This window comes from Chanos chanos, chromosome 5 (assembly GCF_902362185.1).
Source record: "Chanos chanos chromosome 5, fChaCha1.1, whole genome shotgun sequence".
Classification (NCBI taxonomy): domain Eukaryota; kingdom Metazoa; phylum Chordata; class Actinopteri; order Gonorynchiformes; family Chanidae; genus Chanos; species Chanos chanos.
Genome location: NC_044499.1, coordinates 21,655,491 through 21,680,268, shown reverse-complemented (window position 1 = coordinate 21,680,268; position 24,778 = coordinate 21,655,491). Strand labels below are relative to the sequence as shown.

At 40.1% G+C, this 24,778-nt stretch overlaps 2 protein-coding genes across 5 annotated transcripts in view; both read right to left on the bottom strand.

Moving 5' to 3' along the window:
* Window positions 1-8,642, bottom strand: part of mib1 (MIB E3 ubiquitin protein ligase 1) — a 59,488-nt gene extending 50,846 nt beyond the window's left edge. For all 4 annotated transcript variants that reach the window (XM_030773612.1, XM_030773613.1, XM_030773616.1 and 1 more), the window contains exons 1-3: window positions 7,290-8,642; window positions 5,737-5,908; window positions 309-438 (exon numbers count right to left, since the gene is read on the bottom strand). In XM_030773612.1, the coding sequence (XP_030629472.1) occupies window positions 309-438; window positions 5,737-5,908; window positions 7,290-7,518 (531 nt within the window). In that variant the 5' untranslated portion in view covers window positions 7,519-8,642. The remainder of the gene's footprint in view (window positions 1-308; window positions 439-5,736; window positions 5,909-7,289) is intronic.
* Window positions 8,643-16,356: 7,714 nt separating this feature from the next.
* Window positions 16,357-24,778, bottom strand: part of gpr158b (G protein-coupled receptor 158b) — a 39,931-nt gene continuing 31,509 nt past the window's right edge. Inside the window, exons 8-11 of the mRNA XM_030774085.1 lie at window positions 23,548-23,686; window positions 18,749-18,854; window positions 18,400-18,546; window positions 16,357-18,117 (exon numbers count right to left, since the gene is read on the bottom strand). Of these exons, the coding sequence (XP_030629945.1) occupies window positions 16,357-18,117; window positions 18,400-18,546; window positions 18,749-18,854; window positions 23,548-23,686 (2,153 nt within the window). The remainder of the gene's footprint in view (window positions 18,118-18,399; window positions 18,547-18,748; window positions 18,855-23,547; window positions 23,687-24,778) is intronic.

Genomic DNA, 24,778 nt, shown 5'->3' with positions numbered 1-24,778 from the left:
AAAGGTGAAACCAGCAGAAAACCCATAAGCCCTTCTTTTGTCTCACTATAGGAGACATCCATTCAATCTATGATGCAACGGTCACGTATACAGTTTGGCATCTGAAAAGGGTACACATATCATGAAATATAACACTAATTCACAAATGACTAATGATCCTAACCACAGACTATAGCCTAATGAAAGAAATATCTCCAAGTCTATCTGAGAGAGGTTTTTTTTTTCCCAGGTCTCCCTGGACAATTTACTGTAAAACGTTGTCCTCATTGATGAGCGTGAAAGGGGAGGGAGAACAACTTTTAGAATACCTTCCCTCTCCTCCCATTGCCTCCATCCTGGTCCTCCCACTGCCAGTCCACTCCTCTGACCACGCGTCCTCCTGTGAAAATGCCCCGTGCCGTGATCTTCTTGGACTTGCGGCGGGATTCCAGCAGAACCCTGTCAAACCACACAGAGGAGCTCACAGATCAATGTCTGACCTCTTTCCTCACCAGTGTTAATCAAAGACCTCCAAGCATATTAAGCACACTTTACAGAGAGAGCAAAGATTAAGCAAGAACATTTATCAGTGAACATGTGAAAAATAGAGAGGACAGTGACGCACACTCCAGGTTCCCAATGTTGTGACTCCAATCAATGTTTTCAGCAAATGTTGTATATGGCCTGTCTTACGCCTGTATAAACTGTACCCACGTACGTCTTTGGCATTAATGTCAATACAGGACTAGGACGTTAGGACAGAGGGATTCTCTCACACAGCTGCTGTTCATTACAGACATCACACTACGACCTTTAACCAACACCATGACTACTCCCCAAAATCCAATTAAAACACCAGTGGTTTTCCCTACTGAAAACCAGGACACAGAGAGGGGAAATTCAGGTGATATTTCTCCTTGAGGTTTCTGTGTGGTGGTGGTTTTTTTCCCCAGTTATTAAGCAGTTTGTGGAGATGGCTGGTCTGTCGGCCATCTGTCTGCTGACCCTTACAGAACCACGACAGTGGGAGCAGGTTTGCCAGATGGCCATCTCTGACCCTCAGGGCTTTGTTAACACGTGCCTTCGCTCTTCTCCCCTTTCATCTTATTCCTCTAACTCCTGCGCCTATTCGACACCTGCAGGATAGGACAACCCTGTTTTAGTGTATCAACACACAGCTGCAAATTTCCCAGAGCTTGACTGTCTTAACAGATCTGGTTAAGTTCAATACAAAGTGTTAAACGATTCTGTAAATGAAACCTGAGTCAAGCAGTGTCTTACCAGGACACAAAAGGAGCTTATTAGAATGCCAAGCACTCATCAGGTGAAGAACTTCACATTCCACTACTCTTACTAATGGCAAAAAGAAGATCATTCTACCATGGCGCCAACACATCACCCACACAGCACAAAGGAATTTACTGTGTTATACTGAAGTACTGCGAGGTTTCTGCCTTTAAAAAAAATATTTAGACACTTTTTAAAATATTCTAGAATTAGAACATTCTTTCAAATCTTCTGGTACAGTAATGTCAATGTAAAACACTGTGATCCAGTTAGAGACATGAATGCCAAAAAAAAACAACAAAAAAAAGATGAGTTGCAGACCAAGAAGAGTCCGTAAGCCATGCTGGATATGTCCGTGTAATGTTTTGATAGTTTTTCCATCTGGTCTATGCCGGGCAATATTTTGTAGGTACTTTCACGATGCTGTAATGTTCTTAAGGGCCAACTTTAACAGCCGAGTCTTTCTGAAAGCTGTTACAAAGAAAAGCACCCAGTTCCACTGCATCCACCCTACAGCCTTTGTTTGTCGTACTGCAGTGCTCTCCTCTCTCTGGGGAGCTGGAGTCACACCGGGATGAAAAGAGACCAGCTGGTGAGCAAACCTATTGTTTCCTTCCTCTCATGTTTAGGGTCATTATGGACAGTAGCCACATGAGAAGTCTATAGAAGCCCATCCTTCCTCCCAAAACAGCCTTAACACATGGTGAGGACAACAAAGCCAAAGAGGGAAGGAAACCAAAAATTTCAAAGAAACCTTATGGTTCAAAGCACGGGGCAACCACACAGTAAAAGGCATCTAAATTTGAGAAATACACAGAATGTGATAAGAGGAGGGAGGAAACTTTCAAGCTAATATGTGTGCAACAGAAAACTGAGTTTTTCCTCCACTCTAAGGGATTTTGTTTGTTTGTTTGTTTGTTTGTCTTAGTTATCCGCAAAATATTCTTTTTGTCTACCAGTTACAATATGTACTCTTACCTAAGAAAAAAACCCTCTGAGTTGCTTTGCGCCTTCTGTTTAATGGGAGATATGCAGTACTGGGAGAATAAACATGACCTATTTGATTTTTTAACAGTGGAACAGCCACCCTACTCTGTAAGCAGGCGGCATGTCTACCTGAAACAAACAGGTGGTCACCAGCATGCTACCACCTCAGTCTCAACACACGACAGAACAATTGTCCATCAGCTTCCTTAACGGCATTCACTAGGGTCATACGTCGCAAAACCAAAAAACCTCACGAGACGGAAATAATTCCGCACGCTAGCTTCTCATCAAATACAATCAAAAATTACATTCAGTGGTAGGCAGGCTGAGCTTTTTTTTTTTTTCAGTGTGTTATCAATGCTTAATTCAAGTAAATATAGCATTCACCACAGTATTTCCCGCAACTAGTCTTCACCATTGATAAAAGATAGACCTCAACTCTGAAGTAATATTTGAAAGACTTTGTGCCTTCTATCTTCAAGGTTACATAAGACAAATCTGCAGTCCGTAGCATGGTTTTCCAGGGCCTAACCGACAAACCTAAAACAAAAAAAAAAAAAAAAAAGAAAGGGGAAAAAAAAAAAAAGAAAAGCCAAACTAAAATGTGTGTGTTTTAGTCATACGCCCAGACATACCAGCCACAGGTAATTTGTGAATATTTGAACACCACAGTGGTGTTTTCTGTAAGCTGTGTAGAACCTTTGCATCCCTCAATGAATGGATTTACCATGTGAAGTTCCTTATTACACACACAGAAAAAAAAACCACTCCAGACGCATTTTATTGCATTGGGAATGTTTGTGGAATATATTAAACATTCACAAATGGTAGGAGCTGGAAGAGAACAAAAACATCTGTGATAACTAGGACATCAAAACACAACAGCCAATGGCACAGCAGCTTAGCCATTAGTGTCATAAATGCGGCATCTATGAGCTTCATAGTCCCACCCAAAATATCAGTCTGGGCGTTGAGCATTCAGAAATAGCTATGAAAACTATAACACAATCATGGTAAGAGAGATTTTAATTAAATGGGATGAGCATGAAGCCGACACAAAGCCTCAGCCCCGAAGACTTAAAACAGATGGGATGATTTTGATGGAAATACATAACACGCAAGAATACAATGAAAGTACATGATGGGTTAAGCAATAACCAGTCGAGACTGCAGGATACCTATTGTACAAAGTTCTTAAGACTACAGCAAACACTTCACGTTAAACACCCTGCTATAAAGCTGCCAGGACTGGCTTAACTGCTTGATCGATTTGCATATTATCTGTATCGCCTGGCTTCACCTGCATTAGATATCCCAGCCTTTATCCTGTCAACATTAGTGACTCCAGGCTTGTCTAATCGGTATGAAGGGCATATGGCCTTGGGTTCATTCCTGGAGGAGAGTTCGAGCGTGGAAATACATTACCAACAGTCCAGGATCTACTCCTCCCAAAAACTCTCCCCTCTTCATTTTCAGGTTGCAACTTGCTGCTGAGGGCAGTGCTAGAGAATCAGCTCAGACTTTAAGAATATGATAGTGAATGGAATCATACTCATTCACTCGTACTGAGAAACATACACGGCATGTGATATGAACTCAACCAAAAAAAAAATTTACAACCTGGTGTTTAAAGAAGATAGGATAGGCTTTTCAAATGCAACATTACTAATACTGAGGCAGGTGACTTGTGGTTGACTTTTAATTTGGGTATGTTGGACCAAAGATTTTGCTGAATCCCAGAATTTCAAACATGACTGACTACTGGGTGCTCCCTCTTTCAGCTGTCAAGCACAGCAGTCGCTTTAAAACAGTCAATGAGTTTTGAGTTGATCAGTTATGAAGAAGCTCATTAGGTAAACTTAACAAAACCATAAGAGACCTTCAATCAACATTATCAGTTAAGTCTCTCGTTTGTGCCTTTAATATGCACATATAAAACAGAGCACAACCCACACTTCCTTAGTGTAGTATTTGTTAAAGTTACTCCAGCTCCAGTACACAAACCCTAAAGCTCCCAAATCTAGAGGAAAGAACCACCTTCAGCCAATGAGAAAAAGGATACCAACAATACTGCCAATTTCAATCAATAGATTCAACCCCTCAGGTCATAGCACGTTTTGTTTGGAGCCAATCAAATCTTATTATCACAAATTATGTATCAGAATTGTATTGGCTATGCCATACCTCGATTTTTAAAGATAAATGAAAACATCAGCCCAACAGGTAGCCTGTACAAATAAAGATTTTGCTTTTCATTTATCACAAGGATGAAAATTCATACATACTACAAAATCACAAAACCAGTGAATTAAAAGCATTTTCATAAAGGTATTAGCTGTCAGTCAAAGAAAACATGCTTGTCTCATAACTTATGTTTCAAGTTATTAATGACATAAACAGGCATTGATAGATACATCAGAAAAGTATATGACAAGTTTGAATCATTTTCAGTAAAAAGTTGAACAAGCTGATTGTGAAACACCCTCAATAAAGACCACTATGAATAACACACAAGCCTACACAAGAGTTATGGAGGGAATGAAAGATTCTTGTATGATTGATTTCGACCAATATCTGTCTATAGGTCTGTTCTGTTATTGTGTCATCTGTTACTTAAATTACATTTTGGAAATTCAAATTTACTTCAGCGCAACAAATGTGAGCTTAAATTGTACACACATACCCAGTGTAAACATACAACTAAGCCGGGCTTTGATTTTCTTTCTTTTTTTGATATCGTACACCCTATTACATTAGCAAGAAGGGAAAAATTAATTGCCCAGAAATTTAGAAGAGAGATTGTCCTCTCATCATATTATTATTTCTTCTTTAGGAAAACATTCTAATAGTGTGGACATTTTTCTTCAGATCTTGAAATTTAGATATTGGAGGGCTTGGTAGTGGCACTTTCCCTACAGCTTCTGGCTCTTTGAGGAGAAGCCTTTGGGTATGATTTAGGCATCGTTATGGAGGGAGAGTGAAAATAAGTTCAAGGCTCTTTATCAGACTAGCCTCTCTGAGGCACTGCAGGGAAACATACTGCCAACTATAAGATACGCTAAATGAGAACAGGGGAATATATTCTATAAGGCAGAGTCTCCAAAAATTTCAACTGCTCCCTTAAACTCCCACAGTATTTAAGTAAGCTGAACCTCCCACGACACTACTGCAAACGGAGAGGAGGTTCAACTGTCACCCGGCAACAGCAGCCCACGCCTGAGGACATATGCCGGATCTCTGACAGAGATGTGCCTTAAGAAACTGCTGCTTGTCACTAGACTGGCACAACAAGAGGGCAAATTACTTTGACTCTGTCCTATACAATCACAGCAGCTGGTGTCTGAATGACAACTACCATTAGGCTTTGGGTGGGAAGTCTCCGCAGTAAACACATTTGGGAGGACAGTAAAAGCACGGTGAGGTGTGTGTGGGAAGGGCCCATGGGACAGACAGACAAACAGACAGACAGACAGCTTCACTCACCTCTCACTGCCTGGGGTTGTGATTCGGTAGAACCTGTGGCGCAGGTGGTGCTTGTCTCCGTGGTAACAGGTGGTGCAGAGGTCGTAGTTGGTGCACTCTGCGCACTTCCAGCGGATGCCGATGATGGGCTGCTGTCGGCATGTGTCACACATGGTGCCATCGTGTTTGATTCCTGTAAAGTCACACACAGACACGTTAACTCTGTCCAGTCTGCATGTGCAAGACAGGAGACGCCACCTTCACTCAAAATGATTCAGATTTGAGTGTCTGCCCTTGGCTGAAAAAAAAAAGCATTGATTAAATTGTCCTTTTTTTTTTTTTTTGCTCTTCACTTACACAATCGCTAAAATGACAATCATGGTAACATTTAGCAGCAGACTTTCATTCAAAATATTTATGTGGAATTGTTAACTCTGAAACTGTTTTGCCATAATACAGGAAACATTAAAAGGCTGAGCCTTCAGATAACCCAAGGAAACACAAAATACATAGACCAAACAACAACCACAGGCAACCACAAACAAGTTACAGCAGGTTGCTATACCATTCCTATTGTGAAAAGGGTCCACCACTCATTCCTTAGAACCTTGCTGATGGCTCTGAGTCCACAATGTTCGAAACAATTAACGTTTTTGCCACTTGTTCTTGCGACAAGTTACAAAGACAGTTGACTTGTCCAACAGACGAAATCACTTATCCACTTATAACTGGCTATTTTGACCTCACTTTCTACAAATGATGACTGTTAAGCAACAAAGCCTACCACACTATTAGCATTATTCACATAAGCATACGAACAAGCTGTGAAAGCACCAACAATTGAACTTGCTAAAGAAACTTAATTTACAATGTTAACATTAAGATATGAAGCCCGTGTTCTATTGTACCTTGTTATAGGATACTACTTTGAATTTTTCCATAATAAAATTAAGCAAGGATGCTGTCTGTTTACAAGATACTCCCTCCACCGGTCAGAGGCAGGGGGAAAACCGCAAATGTAACTGTATGTGGTAATGAAATTACTTAGAGATGGGTATATGTTAAGTTTTTAGACAAAACCTGGACACATAGCACACTGTAGTTTACCTGAAACTGATGGTTTTATTACAATAGCAGAAAGATAAACATGTTTATGTATGGGGGACCTGAGAGACCAAGTAAAGAACCACGGAAAGAAAAGTAAAGATCTTGCTTAATGTACATTACTGTCGATTAGTTTTTATTTAAAAAAAGGTTCTATTCCTAAAAACAGTTTATACCACATACATCTCTTTAGATTAAGGATAACAATATGAAGAAAATGTTCAATTATGAGGCTTTGGGAATCTGTAATGTGGAAAACTAAAGATAAGTTGAGATGGCTATAGGACGCTCGCAGTTCGTTTTAAATTCGACAATACTTCCGAGGCACACACGAAAACTGTAGGTTAAGTCACTCAGATACAACCACAACCGCTTCCACACAAAAGCCAGGCTAAACCCAGAACTCTGCTTATCAAAACGTGCAGCAGCTCTCGGCCTGTGAACTTTAAGACTAAATCAAGCCAAATTACCTGTGGGTGCACTATCCAAAATCCTAACGTCGTATGCTCCAGAGCAGCGGTAGTTAGCAGCTGTCCCGTTATCCCAGACGACAACCACCTCCTCTGGACTTTCAAAGCTTCTTACGGTACCAACATGTCCTTCTCCACCGTCCTGTTTACCCCATTTCCAGTCGGGTCCACGGACAACTCTAGCACCCACTCCTTCCATCATGATTCGGTTATTCCTGCCGGTGGTCATTTACGGAGAAATGTCGAAATGAACAACAACTTGCTAGCAACTAGACTAGCTCTGCAACTCGGAGATACAATGTCGGTTTGGTCTTAACACATCTGCGGCTCTCTCGCGTGTTCACTTTGTGCACTAGTATTAAGTAAGCAATACTTCGACAAGATAACTTGACTTGGGATTTGGTTATTTCTTTTGCCTTCTCAGCCAAGTTCACTTTAACTAGCTGTCTAAGCTAGCTAACGTAGATTCAATGCCTGCAAAAACAATGAATTTACCTTGAGCTTCTGGTACACTCCAAACAAAACCAATAAAAGATAACTAATTTGCTAACTACGACAAGAAAATATAGCTAACACGTTATATCGTTGTAATAGGACAGTTACAAGCTAACAGACTATATCAATAAATATCCAAGCTGCTGTTACGATAGCTGGCCCAGAGAATATCTCTCAAGTATGCTTCATGAAATGGCCAACCTGCTAGCTCTGAGGCTGGATAGCTAACACTGTGGGCTAACTATCTGTTTCAAAGTTTTAACCTAGCAAGCATTGAAAAGACGATGACTCCGACGAACTGGGTGTTTTAAATTGCGTTATTTTCCCGTTTGTCTGGACTGGAGAATTCCAAAATTCCAAAGAGAAGTTGACCGACGCTCGTGTGGAAAGCTCAACAGATAGGACCAACTTCGTGTGACGCGATTTCGAATTTTCTTCGTGTTGCTCTCCCGAGAACGCCTACAACAATGGGGGTCGGACTCAAGATGAGATTCAGTTAGCCGCGGGCAATCAAAGTAATAAGCTGGGAAAACAGTTCTCCTTTTACTGCAATGTTTAATTTGTAGTGGTTGTATTGAAAATAGTGACGATAGGCAAGGCAGCCCCAGTTATCGGTATTCTTCTTTCCCAAGAGTGTCTGCAAGCAGGAGACACATCACCCCGAAATGGGAGATCTTTGTTAGTGCTTGCAAAATAATCTGACGAATAAAACTGGCTAATGTATATCTTTTGTTGTTGAGTTACTATTCGCTTTACATTTACGTAAAATTCCTTTAATGCTGAAACTAGGTTGCCATTAACATGGAAGACCTTCTAAGAGGACCGCTGTAGTGAAATATATCGTTGAAGTGGCTAATGTTCAAGGCAGATGCGTCGCCATTATTGTCAATCACAGCAAGCCTTGTAAGCAGAGGAAGAGGCAGGTTTTTTTCTTTTTTGGATCGAGCAGTTCCCGTTGCGTCATCTGACGTAACACCGAAAATTAAAGTGAACACAAGGTAAGGGCTACATGCAAAGTGGAATTTTTCGGGCACAGCATGGTCCGTGCACATCACGGTATGATATATAGTTTGCGGTTTATTTTGATTTTTAATTTCGTTAACTCAGTTTAATCATGGATGAAATTGTAGAATATTAAGTAGACTTAAAAGCACTAACTACTCGGATATCAAGAGTAGTTTGAAGAGCTCTTGCCGTCTGTTGCTTTTTCCTTGCACGTGAAAGAAAAGGCAAATAATAGGGGGAAAAGATAAATAAATAACAGCAGGCTTGTGAATAACTCAATATGTAAATAAATGAAAGTCAGAATAAATAATTCAAGTAAACATAAGAGAATAAACATAAATGCTACACTTTGGAATATTTATTTATTTCCTTACTTACATGCTTACTTATTTACTTAGACGTGCATGGTATTTGTTTTCATTCATTCATTCATTTTTACTAACCAATTAATTTATTAATTAGTTGCAAGACTTTTTTAAATTGTTATAAGTATCAGGAGTTCGCAAAATGGCGTTTTATTATGGGTTGGGACTACAGTCAGATGAACTGAAAAGAAACTCTTTAGCTACATACATTTAAAAAGATGCAGAACAGCAAAGAGCAGTGCTTCATCTCTTCTATTATGTTCAAATATGGTAGGAAGTTTTTGATGTGATGAGGCCACAATGAACTCAAACATCATAAACCCTTCCAAGAATTAGGAAATGTAAGCCAAAAATTTGGCTCGGGAGGCTGGAACTCAACTGCAAGTGAATCTTCCAGCAAGATAACACCCCCCAACACACACATCAATATCCAAAAAGATCATTATAAATTGACCACACGATCAACATTTGGGAATGACTCTCTCATTCTGACTGCCTGTATGTTGAACTGCTGAAACCCCCTTTTCATAAATTGAAGGGGGATTACAGATGCATTACAGTTGGCTCTCAATGATAGTGGAATTTTTTTCAAGGTATTCTTCAATTTGAGTACCCATTTTATAGAGAGAGAGAGAGAGTCTCACAAGGTTACAGTGAACAAAGTAACATCAGCAAGAGTGCCAATACTGAGACAGTATCGTTGGGAAAATCCACTTGTAATTTGTGATGTGTGATTTTGGCTTATTGCATTGTTTGATTACGATTTGAAATATATTTGTGATAAATTGCTGTAAAAGTTCACTATGGCTCAGAAGAGGGGCTATAGTTTTTAGACATTTTTTCATAATCTTTTATCCAGGGGAAGAAATTGTGCAAGTAACTCATCACGTGTACTCTACATGTTATCAGTTATTGCTATGAAATAGCAATTTTTCAATGAAAGTAGTTGGTGGCTCATTCTGCAAAGATGGGATTTGAAGTTCACAGGAATCATCAACAATTCACTGTTTTTTATGCCAGGGAGTCCTCTTTTTTGTCTAGAGGCTAAGACGGTGCCCTTTGCAGGAACTTTGAATCTGGCAGTGTAGCACATTACTTGACCGCATGCCCTTGCTGACATCAACCATGGCTCTAACCCCCAACCTTTGCATTGTTAAGTGAGTGCCTAACCAACCGACCTACGGCGGCTACATCAGCAACGCTGCATCACAAATTTCTTTTATGGTTTGAGTCACTGGTGTGGGTTCCCTCATGACTCCCCCTACTCTCTAAAACCCCATACTGTACTGAGCACGTCAACAGGTTTTCCCTTCAAACATTGTTACTGTAGACATGTTTTATGTGCTTAATGCATTTTATGAGTGTTCCAGTAGACATGGACATACAGATACATAAACAGATACTCACAGCTACAGAGCGCTGACCGAATAATGCACTTTCCAATTCTTTAAGCAAGTGTGCTCTTTAATCATCTGAAAATAAATCAGTACCGACATCCAAATGAAGTGATTGTAAGAAGGGAAGAAAGAGAGATAGATGGAATGAAGGCCTACAGTACAATGGGAACATTTTATACCTCTTTTTTTATCAAGGCAGTTTCTAAGAATGTCAGCACATTCGTTGAAGTGATGAGGCATGACCATCCAGACACTGGTAAAAGCATACACTCATAATGTTTTATTGGAATCATTAAAAAGGAGCCGAAAAGAAACTGGAATTTTGTGTCCCCAATAACCACATCTTTGATTAGTAAGATAACTGATGTTCAGACACAGTTTGTTATACTGTCACTCTGGTATCACATGTAATAATGATTTAGTCATTTATAGAGTGTAGGGATAGGCCTAGAATGTAGCTCTTCTGCTAGTGATAATAGGCGCTTTCGCACCGGAGGAACTTTTCCATAGTTCTTAGAACTATTGGAGAAAGTACCCCCTTTTTCGCGTGTTCGCACCGCAGGAACTTAGAACGATTATAGTTCTTAGACCGCTGTTTTGAGGGGCTTTTTTAGCTCCTACTTCAGGGTAGGTACTTTCTCAGCGCAATAGGAACCTTGTGACGTAGGTGTACAGCCATTGGTCCAGACGCAGGTATACGATGATTGCAACCGCCATTTTTAAAGATCCGTGCAAAATATAAAGTCTTAGAACGTATTTCATTTAGCTTTTGATATTCATGTCTCAAAATGTCTGGAATTGTAGGAGGGGGCACATAGTTTTTATGTTTTATTTTACCGGTATTTTATATCCCCCAACAATGACCATTTTGCAATGTCCAATGTATATTTGTACATTGAAGAGGTAGCGTACACTCCGCTTCGGTAGGTGCTTGTGTGTCCGCTTGTGTGGCTGTGATCCGCATTTTAACCTAAAATAAGAATGTGTTTATCCAGCTTACGATTTTAGGGCTGCGGCGGGGAAAAAGGAAAAAAAAAAAAAAAAACATGATGCCGCGACCAAGGGTCAGGCACAAGCGCTATGCTAGCACCCGAAAAGTACTATGCCCATCAAGTCATTCACTGCTACTGCGGTGGTAAATGCATAAATGCATTGGGAAATTATTTTTTCCATTGGACTGAGTCTATCGCCATACGGTTTTATTTTCGTTAATGAGAAGGTGGGTGACATGGCATTCATGATTCTGATGGATAGTATGGTATGTTGGTGAGACTATGGATTCAGGATTCAGTGATGAGCTATGATGAGCTATGGTTTCAGTGAGTGATGGAGTGAATGTTCAGGCGTTCTCCACAACCTTATTCACTGTATTTAATGAAGTATGTCTCCATTCAGTAAGGGTCCTGAAATCCATGTCATTCTTAAAGTTGCTGAGCAGGGAGAGTTTGACAAGCTTTCGTAGGCGCTATTACCAGAATATGGCAGGGATGTCACACAGGCCAAAGGCAACTAACATAATTAATTTAGCGACACAGTGGGTGGTTCACATACAGATGTCATTGCATCAATTTGCAGTCACCACCTAAAGAATGTACTAGAATCTTTTTAAGGTGTGTCTGTCCCATTTAAAGCGTCAGAGTATTTCCATTAATCATCTGCTCTTGTTGTTAAAATCATGTATATCTTGCAGGCATATATGGGGCACATGTTTGTTTGTTTGTCAGAATTATGGAGTTAGACATTTGGAATGAAAAGATCTTGATTCTTTTAGTTGTATCTCCTTTTAGTTAACCGAATAGGATTTCAGCAAATTCAATTTTCATTTTGTGTAGTGAGGAGACTGTTCCAAAAATTTGTATATGCTGCAAAAGAGCTATGAACATTACTATGCAGACACTGTGTCAGTGTTTTAAGTATCTCTGTGTCACACTCCTAACAGCAGAGAGAGGTCACAAGTACAAACCATATCATTTCATTCATTCAGATTGGAGAGGTGGTCTGTAAAGACTGTGAATAGACAAATTCCATCACTGCTGAATAGGAGCTGTGTCCAGTCTTAGATTCTGTTGGTCCTTATATGAAACTCATCATCCGCCAAAAAGTTCTAACTAACCACTGGGTACGTCAGTGGAGATTATGTGAAAGAAATAAACATGGTGAATGTTTGCCATTGTTGTGTGGGACTGATTTCCATGCTTTTGTGAATGTTTTCTTAGATCAATGTCACCAGGTGCTACCTGAGAGCAGAACAAATATGGCGTTGGATGTATTAGGCAGTTGACTGAATTTGCTTCACCTAACTCGCCTCTGACAGATGTTATTGATTTTCCAGATCCAGTGTATCCATCAATAGCTTTTCTCATTCATCTCTCTGAGAGGTAACTATGTTCTCCCAGTTGTTTCATACTGGTGTGTGGAAAATTTAAATGGTGATGTATTTCTCATCCACTCAGTGTGATGCTTTGTTGTGCATTTTGTTTTAAATTAGAACTGAACCTGAACAACGTCAAATAATAGCTTTGATGATGCAATAAAGGATTTGTACACCTGCACTGTATCTAATCTGTGCCAAAAACAAATAGTGTTACTGGAGACCTTAACTATATGACACCCAAGGACCCACACCATACATATAGTTTTTTCCTCTGAGTAGTTTCCCATAAGTTTCACTAATGTAATTAAAGGCTATTACTTCAGTTGTTTATATGTGTCTATGTGCAATATGTATGCATTCAGGTCACAGAATAGAATACAATAGAATAGAATACAATAGAATAGAATATTGTGATAGTAGTCTTGACGATGCAATCACTAAACACCACAGCATCATACAGCTATTTTGTTGCCTATTTTGTTGGCAAGCCTTTGTGTATCCTTTATTGTGAAGCACTGAATCTATGTTGCCAGTGTAGAGTTTTATTCACAGCATATCAAGTTGTCTCATTAGTATCTTAATCCTTTTCCAAGTATTTGGAAACAGTTTCTTTGTCCTTGTGGTGATGTCTCACATCTTTGTATGAAATGGTACTCTAAAAATATGGCTACACCTGTAAAGATAAGAAGATATTTAAAGATACTTGTAGCAGTTAAAAAAAAATGAAATTTGGAATTTATTGAAAACTCTTACCTCTGACTTCTACAGGGTTCTACCCATTTTCAGGAAGAAACTTAATGGAATTCTGACTAACACTTACATCATGTCCAAAGTGCAGAAAATTGTGAAACCACACAACCAAGTAAGGTTACATTTAGCACATTTTCAGGAAACTGTATCATTTTGCTGTATTTTAACACTCTAGGCTTGACAGTGGCATAAAACTGCTGTGTGCCCTCAGTTGTTGGACACAGGGAGGCAGTGTTTCCCAACACTGTATGTAGTTTAAAGCTTCAGCCTCGTTGTGTTTCAGCAGTGACCCAGTATGTGTACAGAATACATGCAAGAATATTACTCAAACAAAACTGAATATTCATTTCCTCTGTAGGATATCTGTGATTTTCCCTGATGGGTAATTTTGACACAGCTTTTGTGGACACTTGGCCTTAGTTCCATGTCTTGTGAGAAAGATGAGGTCTGTAATTCATCAAGGAAAATGTAGTAAATTAGACACACACCATGGGCAGAATAGTGGTGCAGTGGGTACCGCTGTTGCCTCACAGCAAGAAGATCCTGAAACTGAGTGAGTGAGATGTGCACCATACTAATTGACTTTGCGCTGCACTTAAGTTTATTGAGGTAATGTGCTTCATTAATACTTCTATGAAAATATGCTTTATCAGTTCACCTATGAAAAACTATAATGGGTCAAAAATGACCTCAGAGAGGCCCCAAATTTATTAGTATTCTTAAGTTACTACATTTTTAGTGGAATAATACTCTGGCAGAATATACAACACCCATAACCAGTCCCAAGAGAGGAGTGCAATTTTCCATGTAGATATCATTTTCAGTAATAATAATTATTGAATAAAATCAGTGCAACTCTTAACAAAGTGGTTTCTCAGCAGTATGCTGGGCTACCTTTCACGCAATCATATAAGTAAGTTCTGCACAATTCAGACATCAAGTTAATAAGACTGCAAATTCCAAATTTTATAGAAATATTTATTGCAGGGTGGAGGTATTTTTATGTACATGCTATGACAGTAGAACACAATATAAATGTACAATATAAATGAATTCATGTGGATGCAATAGCTTGCCATCGATTATAACAAGCACAAGTGTGTTTGGGAAGTACAATTTCTAGAAGTTAATCGATAGACGTTCAAAACAGTCCAAAAGATTAGAGATGCTATGTGCCATGAAATGCCAGGCCTACTTATTTACTGTCATGCAGAAGCCACTGTAAAAAATAGTCTAATGGGATACAGCAATCATAATATTCCCAGCTGGGTGAAATCTTTGATCATGTGTTATTACAGTAGCTGATACAAATGCAAATCACCACACCACAGTATGTAAGTAGACAGTGTAGAAAAGAATCCAAGGCAAATTAATAATAACCACAAAGCAACAATGCAGCTTTTGGCTGCCCATTCATGCAATGCCCAAAAATAATGATTTAATTTTTTGTACTCAACTTCATAGTAAAAGTGAAACAAGTGGATCTTTTTCCTGTACTTGTTTGTCAAATCAAGGGCAATCGCTACAGATTGTTTTACTCCCATGCATACATTAAACTAGTGCACATCAAAGATTATTTTTTTTATCTTGACAGCAACTGGGATTTATGTTAATCATAAGCTGTTTGATTGACATTTAGCAGACAAGAGAGTTTGATTTTTTTTTTTCATTCTTTGGCTAGAAAAGGGTCGTTGAGTGTACTTTCGTATTTATAAAAATTATTTGTTTCTCTGCTGAACAAAATGAAAATTACTGCTTGACAGAACATTGAAAAATAGAAAAGATTTGTTAGAGTCTGTTTTTTTTGCTGTCCGAGGACCTAAACGAATTACTCACCATACTCTTTTTGTTCTTTACTCTGATCTCAACCGCACTGGTCACATATTTAAACACTTTACTCTTTAAGAGACTACTCTTAGTTTGTATTCTTAAAGCATTGGGAATTATTCACTGTTGTTCTCTCCTTAGCCCCATTGCTGTGACTTGGAACATGAGAACACTAACGCTTACTCAACTGCATTCCTCAGTTCACAAAAGTGGTAGTTATCCAGACTTTTTGTGTAATTTAATTCCCCTTGACTAATAGTAGCCACTGTACTGAAGTTCTCTCTTTGTTTTGTATTGTTTGTTTTGTTTTTGTAGTTACTCATTACTTTGACATTAAGTTACCACAGACAATGTCATCCACTTGAAGAGTTTATACAGCTTTGATACTCCCAGCTTCTATAAAATAAGCTCTTTAGAAATGTATCAAATATTCATTATAGTCATTTGAAGCAGGGCGTTGAATGAATAGATTAAGTCATTCACAAAGCTCACCGACAGAGGCTTGTTTGCATGAACAGTTAACTTCAATAGGCTAGTTTCACAAATGAACACAATACAAGTGGAGAGGGCATTCTCTCCATTTGTATACAAAGTTCTTTAAATAACCGAGTTGCATAATTCTATCAAGAGCAACACATTTCAAACGTACAATAACTACTTTGAGGAAATTTGGAATGCTTTTTCATGAACACGTGTCACGTCTCTCTTCAGAAATTTACCATTAAATATGATTGACATAAGGCAACTTAAAATGCCCCTCAATATATCCAAGTTATCTCTTGCAGTCTCAAGAATCCAGCCCCAATAATTTTGTGCCGGGATTGGAGAAAAGTCACCATTCATCTCACAAAATGTCATGCACTTTTCCCAGGTGACTTATCCTCAAAATCCCATGGGCAAATATCGGCCATATTGGGATGACACGTTGTTGTATTTTGAGGGGTTGAACACTTGTCTTTTGCCGGGGAGGTTTTGTCTCTGGAGATATCGCCCGGGACAGCCTCCACCTCCCATGGGCAGGCCTCAGCCCTCTTGCTGTCGGTTCCTGCTGGCTCTCTTGTGGAACTCCTCCTCCTGCCTGAGGTTGCCATGGTGACCTGGCCACCATCTGATGATTGGCTGACGCGACGCTTCTCTGAGGGTTTGCTTGAGGAGCTTCTCCGCTCCTTGCTCTTTGACTGTCTCTTCTCCTCTTCCCGCTCTTTCCCCTTCTCCTTTGAAGAGCATGATCCTTTTCTTTTGGAGCTGGAGTCTCTCCGTTTTGAATGGTGTGTAGGACTGGAGATCTTTTCGTGGTTAGGGGAAAGAGGTGCATCATAATCCCAGGGGCAGATCTCCACCATGAGGGCTGGAGGCTGCAGAAGGCTCCCTGTGGACCTGGAGATATCTGAGAGGATGATTTTAGGTTTCCCATCTGTTGGTGTAACGCTTTTTTTGCGTCGACCTCTTTCTGGAGAAAGACCAGCACTGTCCATTGCCTTTCCAGGCAACTCCTCAAAGTCCCAGGGGCAGACATCTTTGTGGACACTTAGGTTGAGTGGTGATTTAGGCTTTCTCCCCTCATGCCTATCATTCCCTTCCTCCCTGTCCCCCATTTTGTCTCTGGAGCGCCGACGGTTGGAGGGTGACTGGCATGCAGTCTTCTGTTTGTGCTGAGATCGTCCACTTTTCGAAGAGCTCCCATGGACTGTGGTTGTCTCACATGGTGCAATTGAGACATGTTTCTGTGTCTTCCCTTCAGATGGTGTGGGCAGCTCCTCCATCTCCCAGGGGCACACCTCTGAGAGGTCATACAGGTCTTTGCTCCTTCCTGGTTCAGAGCAGATGGATGGCTGACTGCCACTTACCTGCTGTTTCATGATACCCATCTTACTTGGCGTCTTGGTGTACTCAACAGATTGGCTGATAATCATCTTGGGGTAACACTCTGGTGACTCATCTACCTCAGATAGCATTCTGCTATCTCTAGCTTTGTGCCCCTTCTTAGCAGCATCCTCCACACTGTGGGTCTTTCCTGTAAGTCCCAGTGTCCTTTCTCTGGCGCTGGCGATGACGCTTAGAGATTTTTGTAGCATGGAAGTCCGAAGGTGTATGGGCTTCTTGTCAGCTGTGAGATTGTGTGCACTGACAGACTTGCATACTAAGGGTACAGACTCTGCAGATTCTGCAGGCTCAACCTTCAGAACCTCTGGAGGCTTCTTGGCTGACCTCCTGCCCATCAAGGTACCCAGCAGAGAAGTCTCTGTGGTGGAGCTCTCTATTTTGTCCGTGGCTGTTCCACTGGTGTCCCCACCCTGTTCATGTACATGGTCATAACTGTGAGACTTCTTCAGAGAGAACACCTTGTTCTTCAGGGAATCTTCCTTAGATTTCCCAGAGTGGGAAGGGTCAAATGGATTCCTCCTCAGGGTACTCCGGTTACTCCCATGGTCACTATCCCTGTCTTCGCGGCTGCACTGTCGGCTCATTGTCTCTGGAATCTCTGTGATTCGACGCATTAGCGAACGTCCAAGGCCTTTCTTGGAGCTGCGTTTCTTCTGAAGGTGTGGGTTGTTGGCCATCATCTTCTTCATCTTGTAGATCTCTAACTGGGCATAGAGCTTCTTAAGCTCCTCCTAAAAATGAAAGGTGGAAAAGTGAATACCAAAAGTCATATCTTTAGGAGTACAGAAACCAACAGAACTGCTAGAAGCACGTTTTGTACAAAAAAATTTTATAACAAATTCAAACTTCCACTTCATAACAGTCAGTTTCTGTTTTTGTGACTGAACCTTGCCAAAATTACTGACATTTAATTTATTCCATGTCAAATTTTTTTAAACAAATGAAAATAAAACAACCATTTTGTTTGGTGTAAGTTAATGTGTCAGTCACTATGAGTGGGTGGCTTAACTGACCCGTATGTCCTCTGGGTCCAGACTGTGTTCACTCCAGGCTGATGTTATACTGCTATTCAGATAGGAGCCTGACCGGCCCATGTCAAGTTCATCTTCATAGGCTTCTGTGGCAATGTCATCGCGTGTGTGAGTCCCAGTGAACATAAACTGCAAGGGGAGAAAAAACTAACATCGTTACTTTATCAAAAAGGAATTCGAAGGTTATCAATTTAGGAAAACATACAGAAATAGGTAAAAAAAAGTTTGATAACTTATAGCAACACATCTCTGCAACACAATCTGACAATACGTGTCTTGCATCACTTTACAACCTCTTGGGCCCAAATAAGGACTGAGAATCAGCAGTTACCTTAGGAACTAGCAGAAGCCCCAAAGTTACTGTCACTGTCAGGTGAGTGTGAACAAAGAATAGCATAAGCATCCAATCAGGATGTAATCCAGGAGCCAAAGAGAACCTGTCAACAGAGAACACAATGTTTGTGTGATGTCCTGTGCTAGACACTTGAGAGCCTGTGATTACAATATTTATATGACGTAGAGACAACTGGAATGACTTAGATGCCTAGACCTCAATTTCTACATGTCAGTCATTGTTAAATGAATTTGTCATGAATCAGTTGTTTTTTGGTATTGAGTCTGGTGTTGTCACTTCTCTTGCTAACAGTTTAAGTTGGTTAAAGTTTTTGGTAAATTTGCCTCATAGCAGGGTGAAGAAAGAGAAATAAGATTTAGCAGTTCCATGCTAAAACCTCCCAGTTTCATTCTACAACACATACCATAATGTAAAACATTGAAATCCATGGTTTATTATCAGTGTTTGAAACTGGATTTGTTGCTGCTGATCTCTGCAATGTAATTTCCAAAGGTTTCTAAATCTGTCCTCAATATTACTGATAAGATAAGATTGACTCTATTTATCCCCAAAAGGAAATTGTTTTGTGCATCAGCATTACAGTATACAGAAAGATGAGTGAGTAATACACAACAAACAAAATACACCATACAATATATGTCATACAATATACAGACGAATGCACACTATACACAGTACAAAATATACAATACAGTTTAATATAAAGATACCATATATATCCATTAAACACATAAACAATACAATATACATAGTGCATTCCAATACACTACAATATAATACTGTAGAGTACAGCACTGTACACTGTACAATGTGTTACATGACAGGCAAAAGGCAACACTTATTGCTGTGTTTTAGAGCAGGGAAAAGTGCAAAAAATACTGTAATTTAATGATGAATAAAGAATCATTGCCTCATTTTGTTATTGAACAATCTAATAGCTGTGGGCAGAAAGGATCTCCTAGATTTCTTCTTTGTGCATCATCTAGGATGCAGCAGTCTTCAAATAAAAGAGCTGCCTATTTTTTACACCAGTGTTGTCAAGGATGGCCACTATTCTCTCCTCCACCACTGTCTCCAGTGAGTCCAAGCAGAACCCAGTGCCTTAGCTAGCTTCCCTAATCAGCTTTTCTAGCCTTCATGCATCCCTTGTCCCAATATCCGGGAAATTAGTGAAATCTCTACCTGCATCGAAATTAACTTACTCCCTAGACTGGTCAACTGGATGGTGCTGAAGGCACTACAAAAAAACCCCAAAAAAATGTAGTCCTGAAAGTGCATCTAGCCTTTTCCAGCTTGGAATATGCCCTGTGATGCAGGTAGATGATAGCACCATTAACTCCAATGCCCCCCACAACAACGGGTCTTCCCAAGGTCTCACAAGGTGAGACTGCCTGAGATGGGCAACCACAAGGCTCTCCAAGGTTTCCATGACATGTGAGGTTAGTGTCACTGGTCTGTAGTCCATCTGACCTTTCTTTGACACAGGCACCAGACAGGATGTTTTGCAGAGTGTAGGTACACACCTCATGCTCAGTGACATGTTGAATAGGAACTAATGTATCTTACCAAGCCAATGAGAGCACCCTTGGGCTGCTGCCATCCTGCTCAGTATCTGATCCTCTCTTCAGTAGGTCTGATCTCTCTCTTCACCTGTTCTGTGGTGATGGTCAATATGGTATATGGCAGAAATCTGGCTGCCTAGTGTCAGATCTACTAAAGAGTAGATTCAGTGCATTTGCCTAGTCAATATTAGCATCCATCTAAGGGCAAACTGTTTTCCCATATCCAGTTATCTCATTCATACCGCAACAGATATCCTATACCTTGTTCTTTTGCTTTTTATTCATGTTTCTCCTTGTAGCTTGGGTTACATTCTTTGATTTTCTTCCTCAGCTCACACTGGACCCTGTCTGAGCCCCTGACCATTCCCAGCTGAAAAGGCCCTCTTCTTGGCCTTACAAAGGGCCTTCAGGTTCTGTGTCACCCATGGCTTTTTCTTGGGATAACACCTCACTGTTTTAGTCGATAGTGTGATTTCCTCATAGAAGGAAATGTAGATAGTGATGCAATGTGTCAGTCCATTGACTGGTCATCCCTGAACATCCTGCAGAACAAGTCCCATTTTGTTGTCTCCATGTTCTCCCTCAGTGCCTGATCTCTTCACAGTCCTTGTTGCTACTGGTTGCTACTGCATTGAGCCTTATACACAGGGACAAGGGGTGCTAGGGTTGTGGTCCCCTGATTGGGGGAAGGGCAGCAGAGCTGTAGACCTCCTTCACAATGACAACCAGCAGATTCAGTGTCCTGATGTTTCTTGATGGATATGTAACAAACTGGTCAAGGCTGGTCAGTTTATATGAAAGTGAAATTATTAAAATCCTTAGGTTGCAACACAACCACCATTATACATTAAGAAAATTCCCTTGGTAAATAGTATGGCTGAACATCAACTACCACCAGTTCAACATCTGGATGACAGCTCGCATTGCACCATCTGTCGTTCACAAGTATCGCTAGTCCTCCACCTTTCTTCTTACCGCAATTCCTTGTGTCTCTGTCCACATGTATCGTACAAAATCCATCCACTGTAACTCTAGCATCTGGTATGTTAGTGTTTAGTCAGAGTTCTGTGAAACACATCATTCTGCTTACACGAAACATTCTCTCTCTCTTTCACTCTCCCTCTCTCTCTCTCTCTCTCTCTCTCTCTGTTTTGATGAGAGTGGCAAATTCATCTAACTTATTACTGAGGGACCTCATGTTTCCTATAATGATGGAGGGAAGACATGGTTTGTTGCACTGTTTCTTCCACTGAACTCTTCCTCCACATTTCTGTGCTTTCTTATCTCTTTGGGGATCCCTCTGAAATCTATGTGCATGACCTGGGTAGGCCTTGGCTTGCCTGATGTTGCAGATGTTGCCTGGTGTAAACAAAGCATTCCAAATCCCTGTCCTGGTCACAAAACATTATCCAAAAGGCATGAACAATAGAATTAAAAAACAAAACCGAGTGGCTGTCATGTTTATTTATCCAATGAGCATAGAGCAAAATGAAATACACTCACACAGACATAGAGAAAGTCGAAGATTAATTTAAACAAGAGAAAGTAAACCGAAGAGCTGCGTGCACAACTGCCTGTCTGACAAACGCGTGACCATGAGTCATGTGACAACGTTATTTGCAAGGATGCTTAAAATATACACTAAGATTAAGTGAAACTAGTGAAAATCAAGCAAAAATTTCCCTAAAATGGTCTAAAAATTCAACAGGGATCACGCAGAAGTCCAAGATACCATGGACAATGCTGTTCTTCTCTGATGGTTTGAAATAATGAGATTCTGCCTCATTAATCACATTAGTCATTCAGAAACTGTTTTGGCAGTATGTCCGAAGGCAGCATCACAATCCTTTTTGACAAATTCACTGCTTATCTCTTTGCTCCAGCTGTGGGTTGTACCATACCTCAATGAAAGGCAGGGTGTATGGAAAAATGAATGCCACAAAAAACAACTAAAACAAGATCACCTGATTTACACGCAGCTGTTAAATTTCTATGTATGTTTCCCTGTATATTTCTATTTAATTAATCTAAATTACATTTACACAAAATGCATATCTTGACACTTATGAATGCCATATACAGTATGCAATTATTTATACATTTTTGCAATGTGAAATCGGTAAGATTGGAAGAAGCCTTCCAAGAGGTCAAATTAGGGTCTGCTTTGGACAAAAAGAAAAGCCACTGAGTTTCAGAGCTTTCAGATGCAAAAAAAAGTGGGCAAAGCATATGGAGTTCACTTTCAGGCCGTGAAGAATTATGTGTTGGCTGCCTGGAGCATCTTTTTAAGTGGCACACTGTCCTGGTGACACTGTACATTTTACTGATTTGAACTCTATTCAACTTTTCTGGGCATTGTTTCCTGTAAAGTTTTAGACACATGCATTTTTTTATGTAACTAGAAAAGGAGATGATGGCATCCTGGATGTCCCTTACATGTGCATTTTTGAATATTTAAAATATAAGCGTCTTTTCGGGTTTCAGACGTAAATTCAGCCAGGAGATACAAACACATGCTATGATGCATTATTAGACAATCACAAATGCAATCACAGCATCTTTATAGCAGTTTGGAAACTGTGGAAACCATCCACTATCCTTATATCAGAGTATAAGGACATACGGCATTTGTGCATCTAGATGAAAATGCCTAGGGATCAGTATATTGAAAAACCACATTTAGTGAGATTTTTGCAAAAGCAAATATAGAAACATAAAGACCAGATGAGCAGTGGCCATATTTCTTTGTGTAAAGACCGGATGAAAAGTGGTGATGTTTTATCTCTGTAGGGGAATGTTAAAGGGAGTACACAGAGCAGACTCATCTGGTACATTTATGGAGTGAGGGGATGGTAACATGTCATTTGTAGTTGTAATTATTAATTTGAGAAGCAGTCTGTTGGTAGACTATGATTAAAATTAGAACAGCTATTCCCCCTAATGTCCAGCAGAATTTAAAGGCAATGAGACAGCCCTTTTTAAAATTAAAAAAAAAACAAAAAAAAACATGTTTGGGTTTGAATGCAAGTCAAAAAAGGCACAACATTTCACAATGTTCATAGTAATTCCTATGAGGAACAGTTGTTCGCAAAGCAACATCTTATTGTCATTATATGCTCTCGTTTAGCAGCTTAATCATCAATGTAAAAATAAAATCATCATTTTCAAGTGTTCTTGGCCTTCTGCCACTAATGGCTCCGTAACATTACTCACCTAATGATGTGAAATATTGCTGAGATGAGGAGTTCATTGTAGATGGCAATGGCCATGTATCGTGGCTCGTGAAAAGCCGAGGGCACAGTCCGCACTGCGTAGCAGAGATAGACCCCCCACAGGAGAAACAGGAACTCCGCTGCAACAAGGACACAACGACATGGAACACAAGTCACTAATTATTCAGCGCTGTGCTGGGTTTTGGTGCCCTGAATGACAGTAGTGATTTCCCACTGTTTGAGAGGCTGCTGCTTCAGCAAATGACACATCCCCGCCTCCACTCCTTAGCTGTGATTCTCCTAACTCACACAAACTCAACAGCAGAAGAACACATCAGGCTTTATAATTGGAGTACGGACAAGACAGCCGCAACTGAAGGCCAAGAAGGCTTTACTAACCTGGTCAGCTCACTCCTTGTCACAAGTGGATAAGAGGTAAAATGTTGATCTGTTCCACCTACCTGTATGAGGTACATACAGGTAGGTGGGGATAACTTTTATACTACCACACTCTTTGACAAGCATCATCCTTAAATTGTTACTTGTAAGAGAGCACATGGAGATCTTAGTCTTTAAAATGGGGGAGAGCAGGGCATAACCTTTGGCTTTTGCTTAATTTTATGAAAATTAATCAATTTAAATTTCTAATATTTTTGTACAACCAGTAGACATACCCAACACTACATACTCTAACTACATATCTTTGCTGTAACCGTCATTGAATATAAATACATCACTAAACTTCCACAAACATGTTGATATTTACATTACAACTCATTTGTGTTAGTTTCTGCTTTCCTCTCCCCTATCTTATTTATGTCTATCACATGCTCCAGTCTGAAGTGTCAAAACATGTCAGAATGTTCTGTATTGTGAACAAAAGAAGTTCCGATCTCCACTTTTTCTGTGATGTTCTCAGTTCATCATATTGATTCTACCACTTCCTTTAAAGTAGCTAATCCCTGTTTTCCCACAGGCGTGTGGTGGGCTCACCCAGCTTTGGCACCGTTGTCAGAATGATTAGTGGGTGATGCTCTAGCCAGCCAAATCTTCAAGAGCTTAAATCCAGTTGTGCAGAAGATCTCTCCCACACCTCCAGAAGATGAACAATGTTTTCCCCACCTTATCTTTAAAATGACCTAAAGTGTCCTTGTTACACTCTCTTGTGTCTTCCTCTTGTTTTTTCCAGTGTGTCAGTGGTAGGCATTGCTGCCCGTTTCTGTCACTCCCTG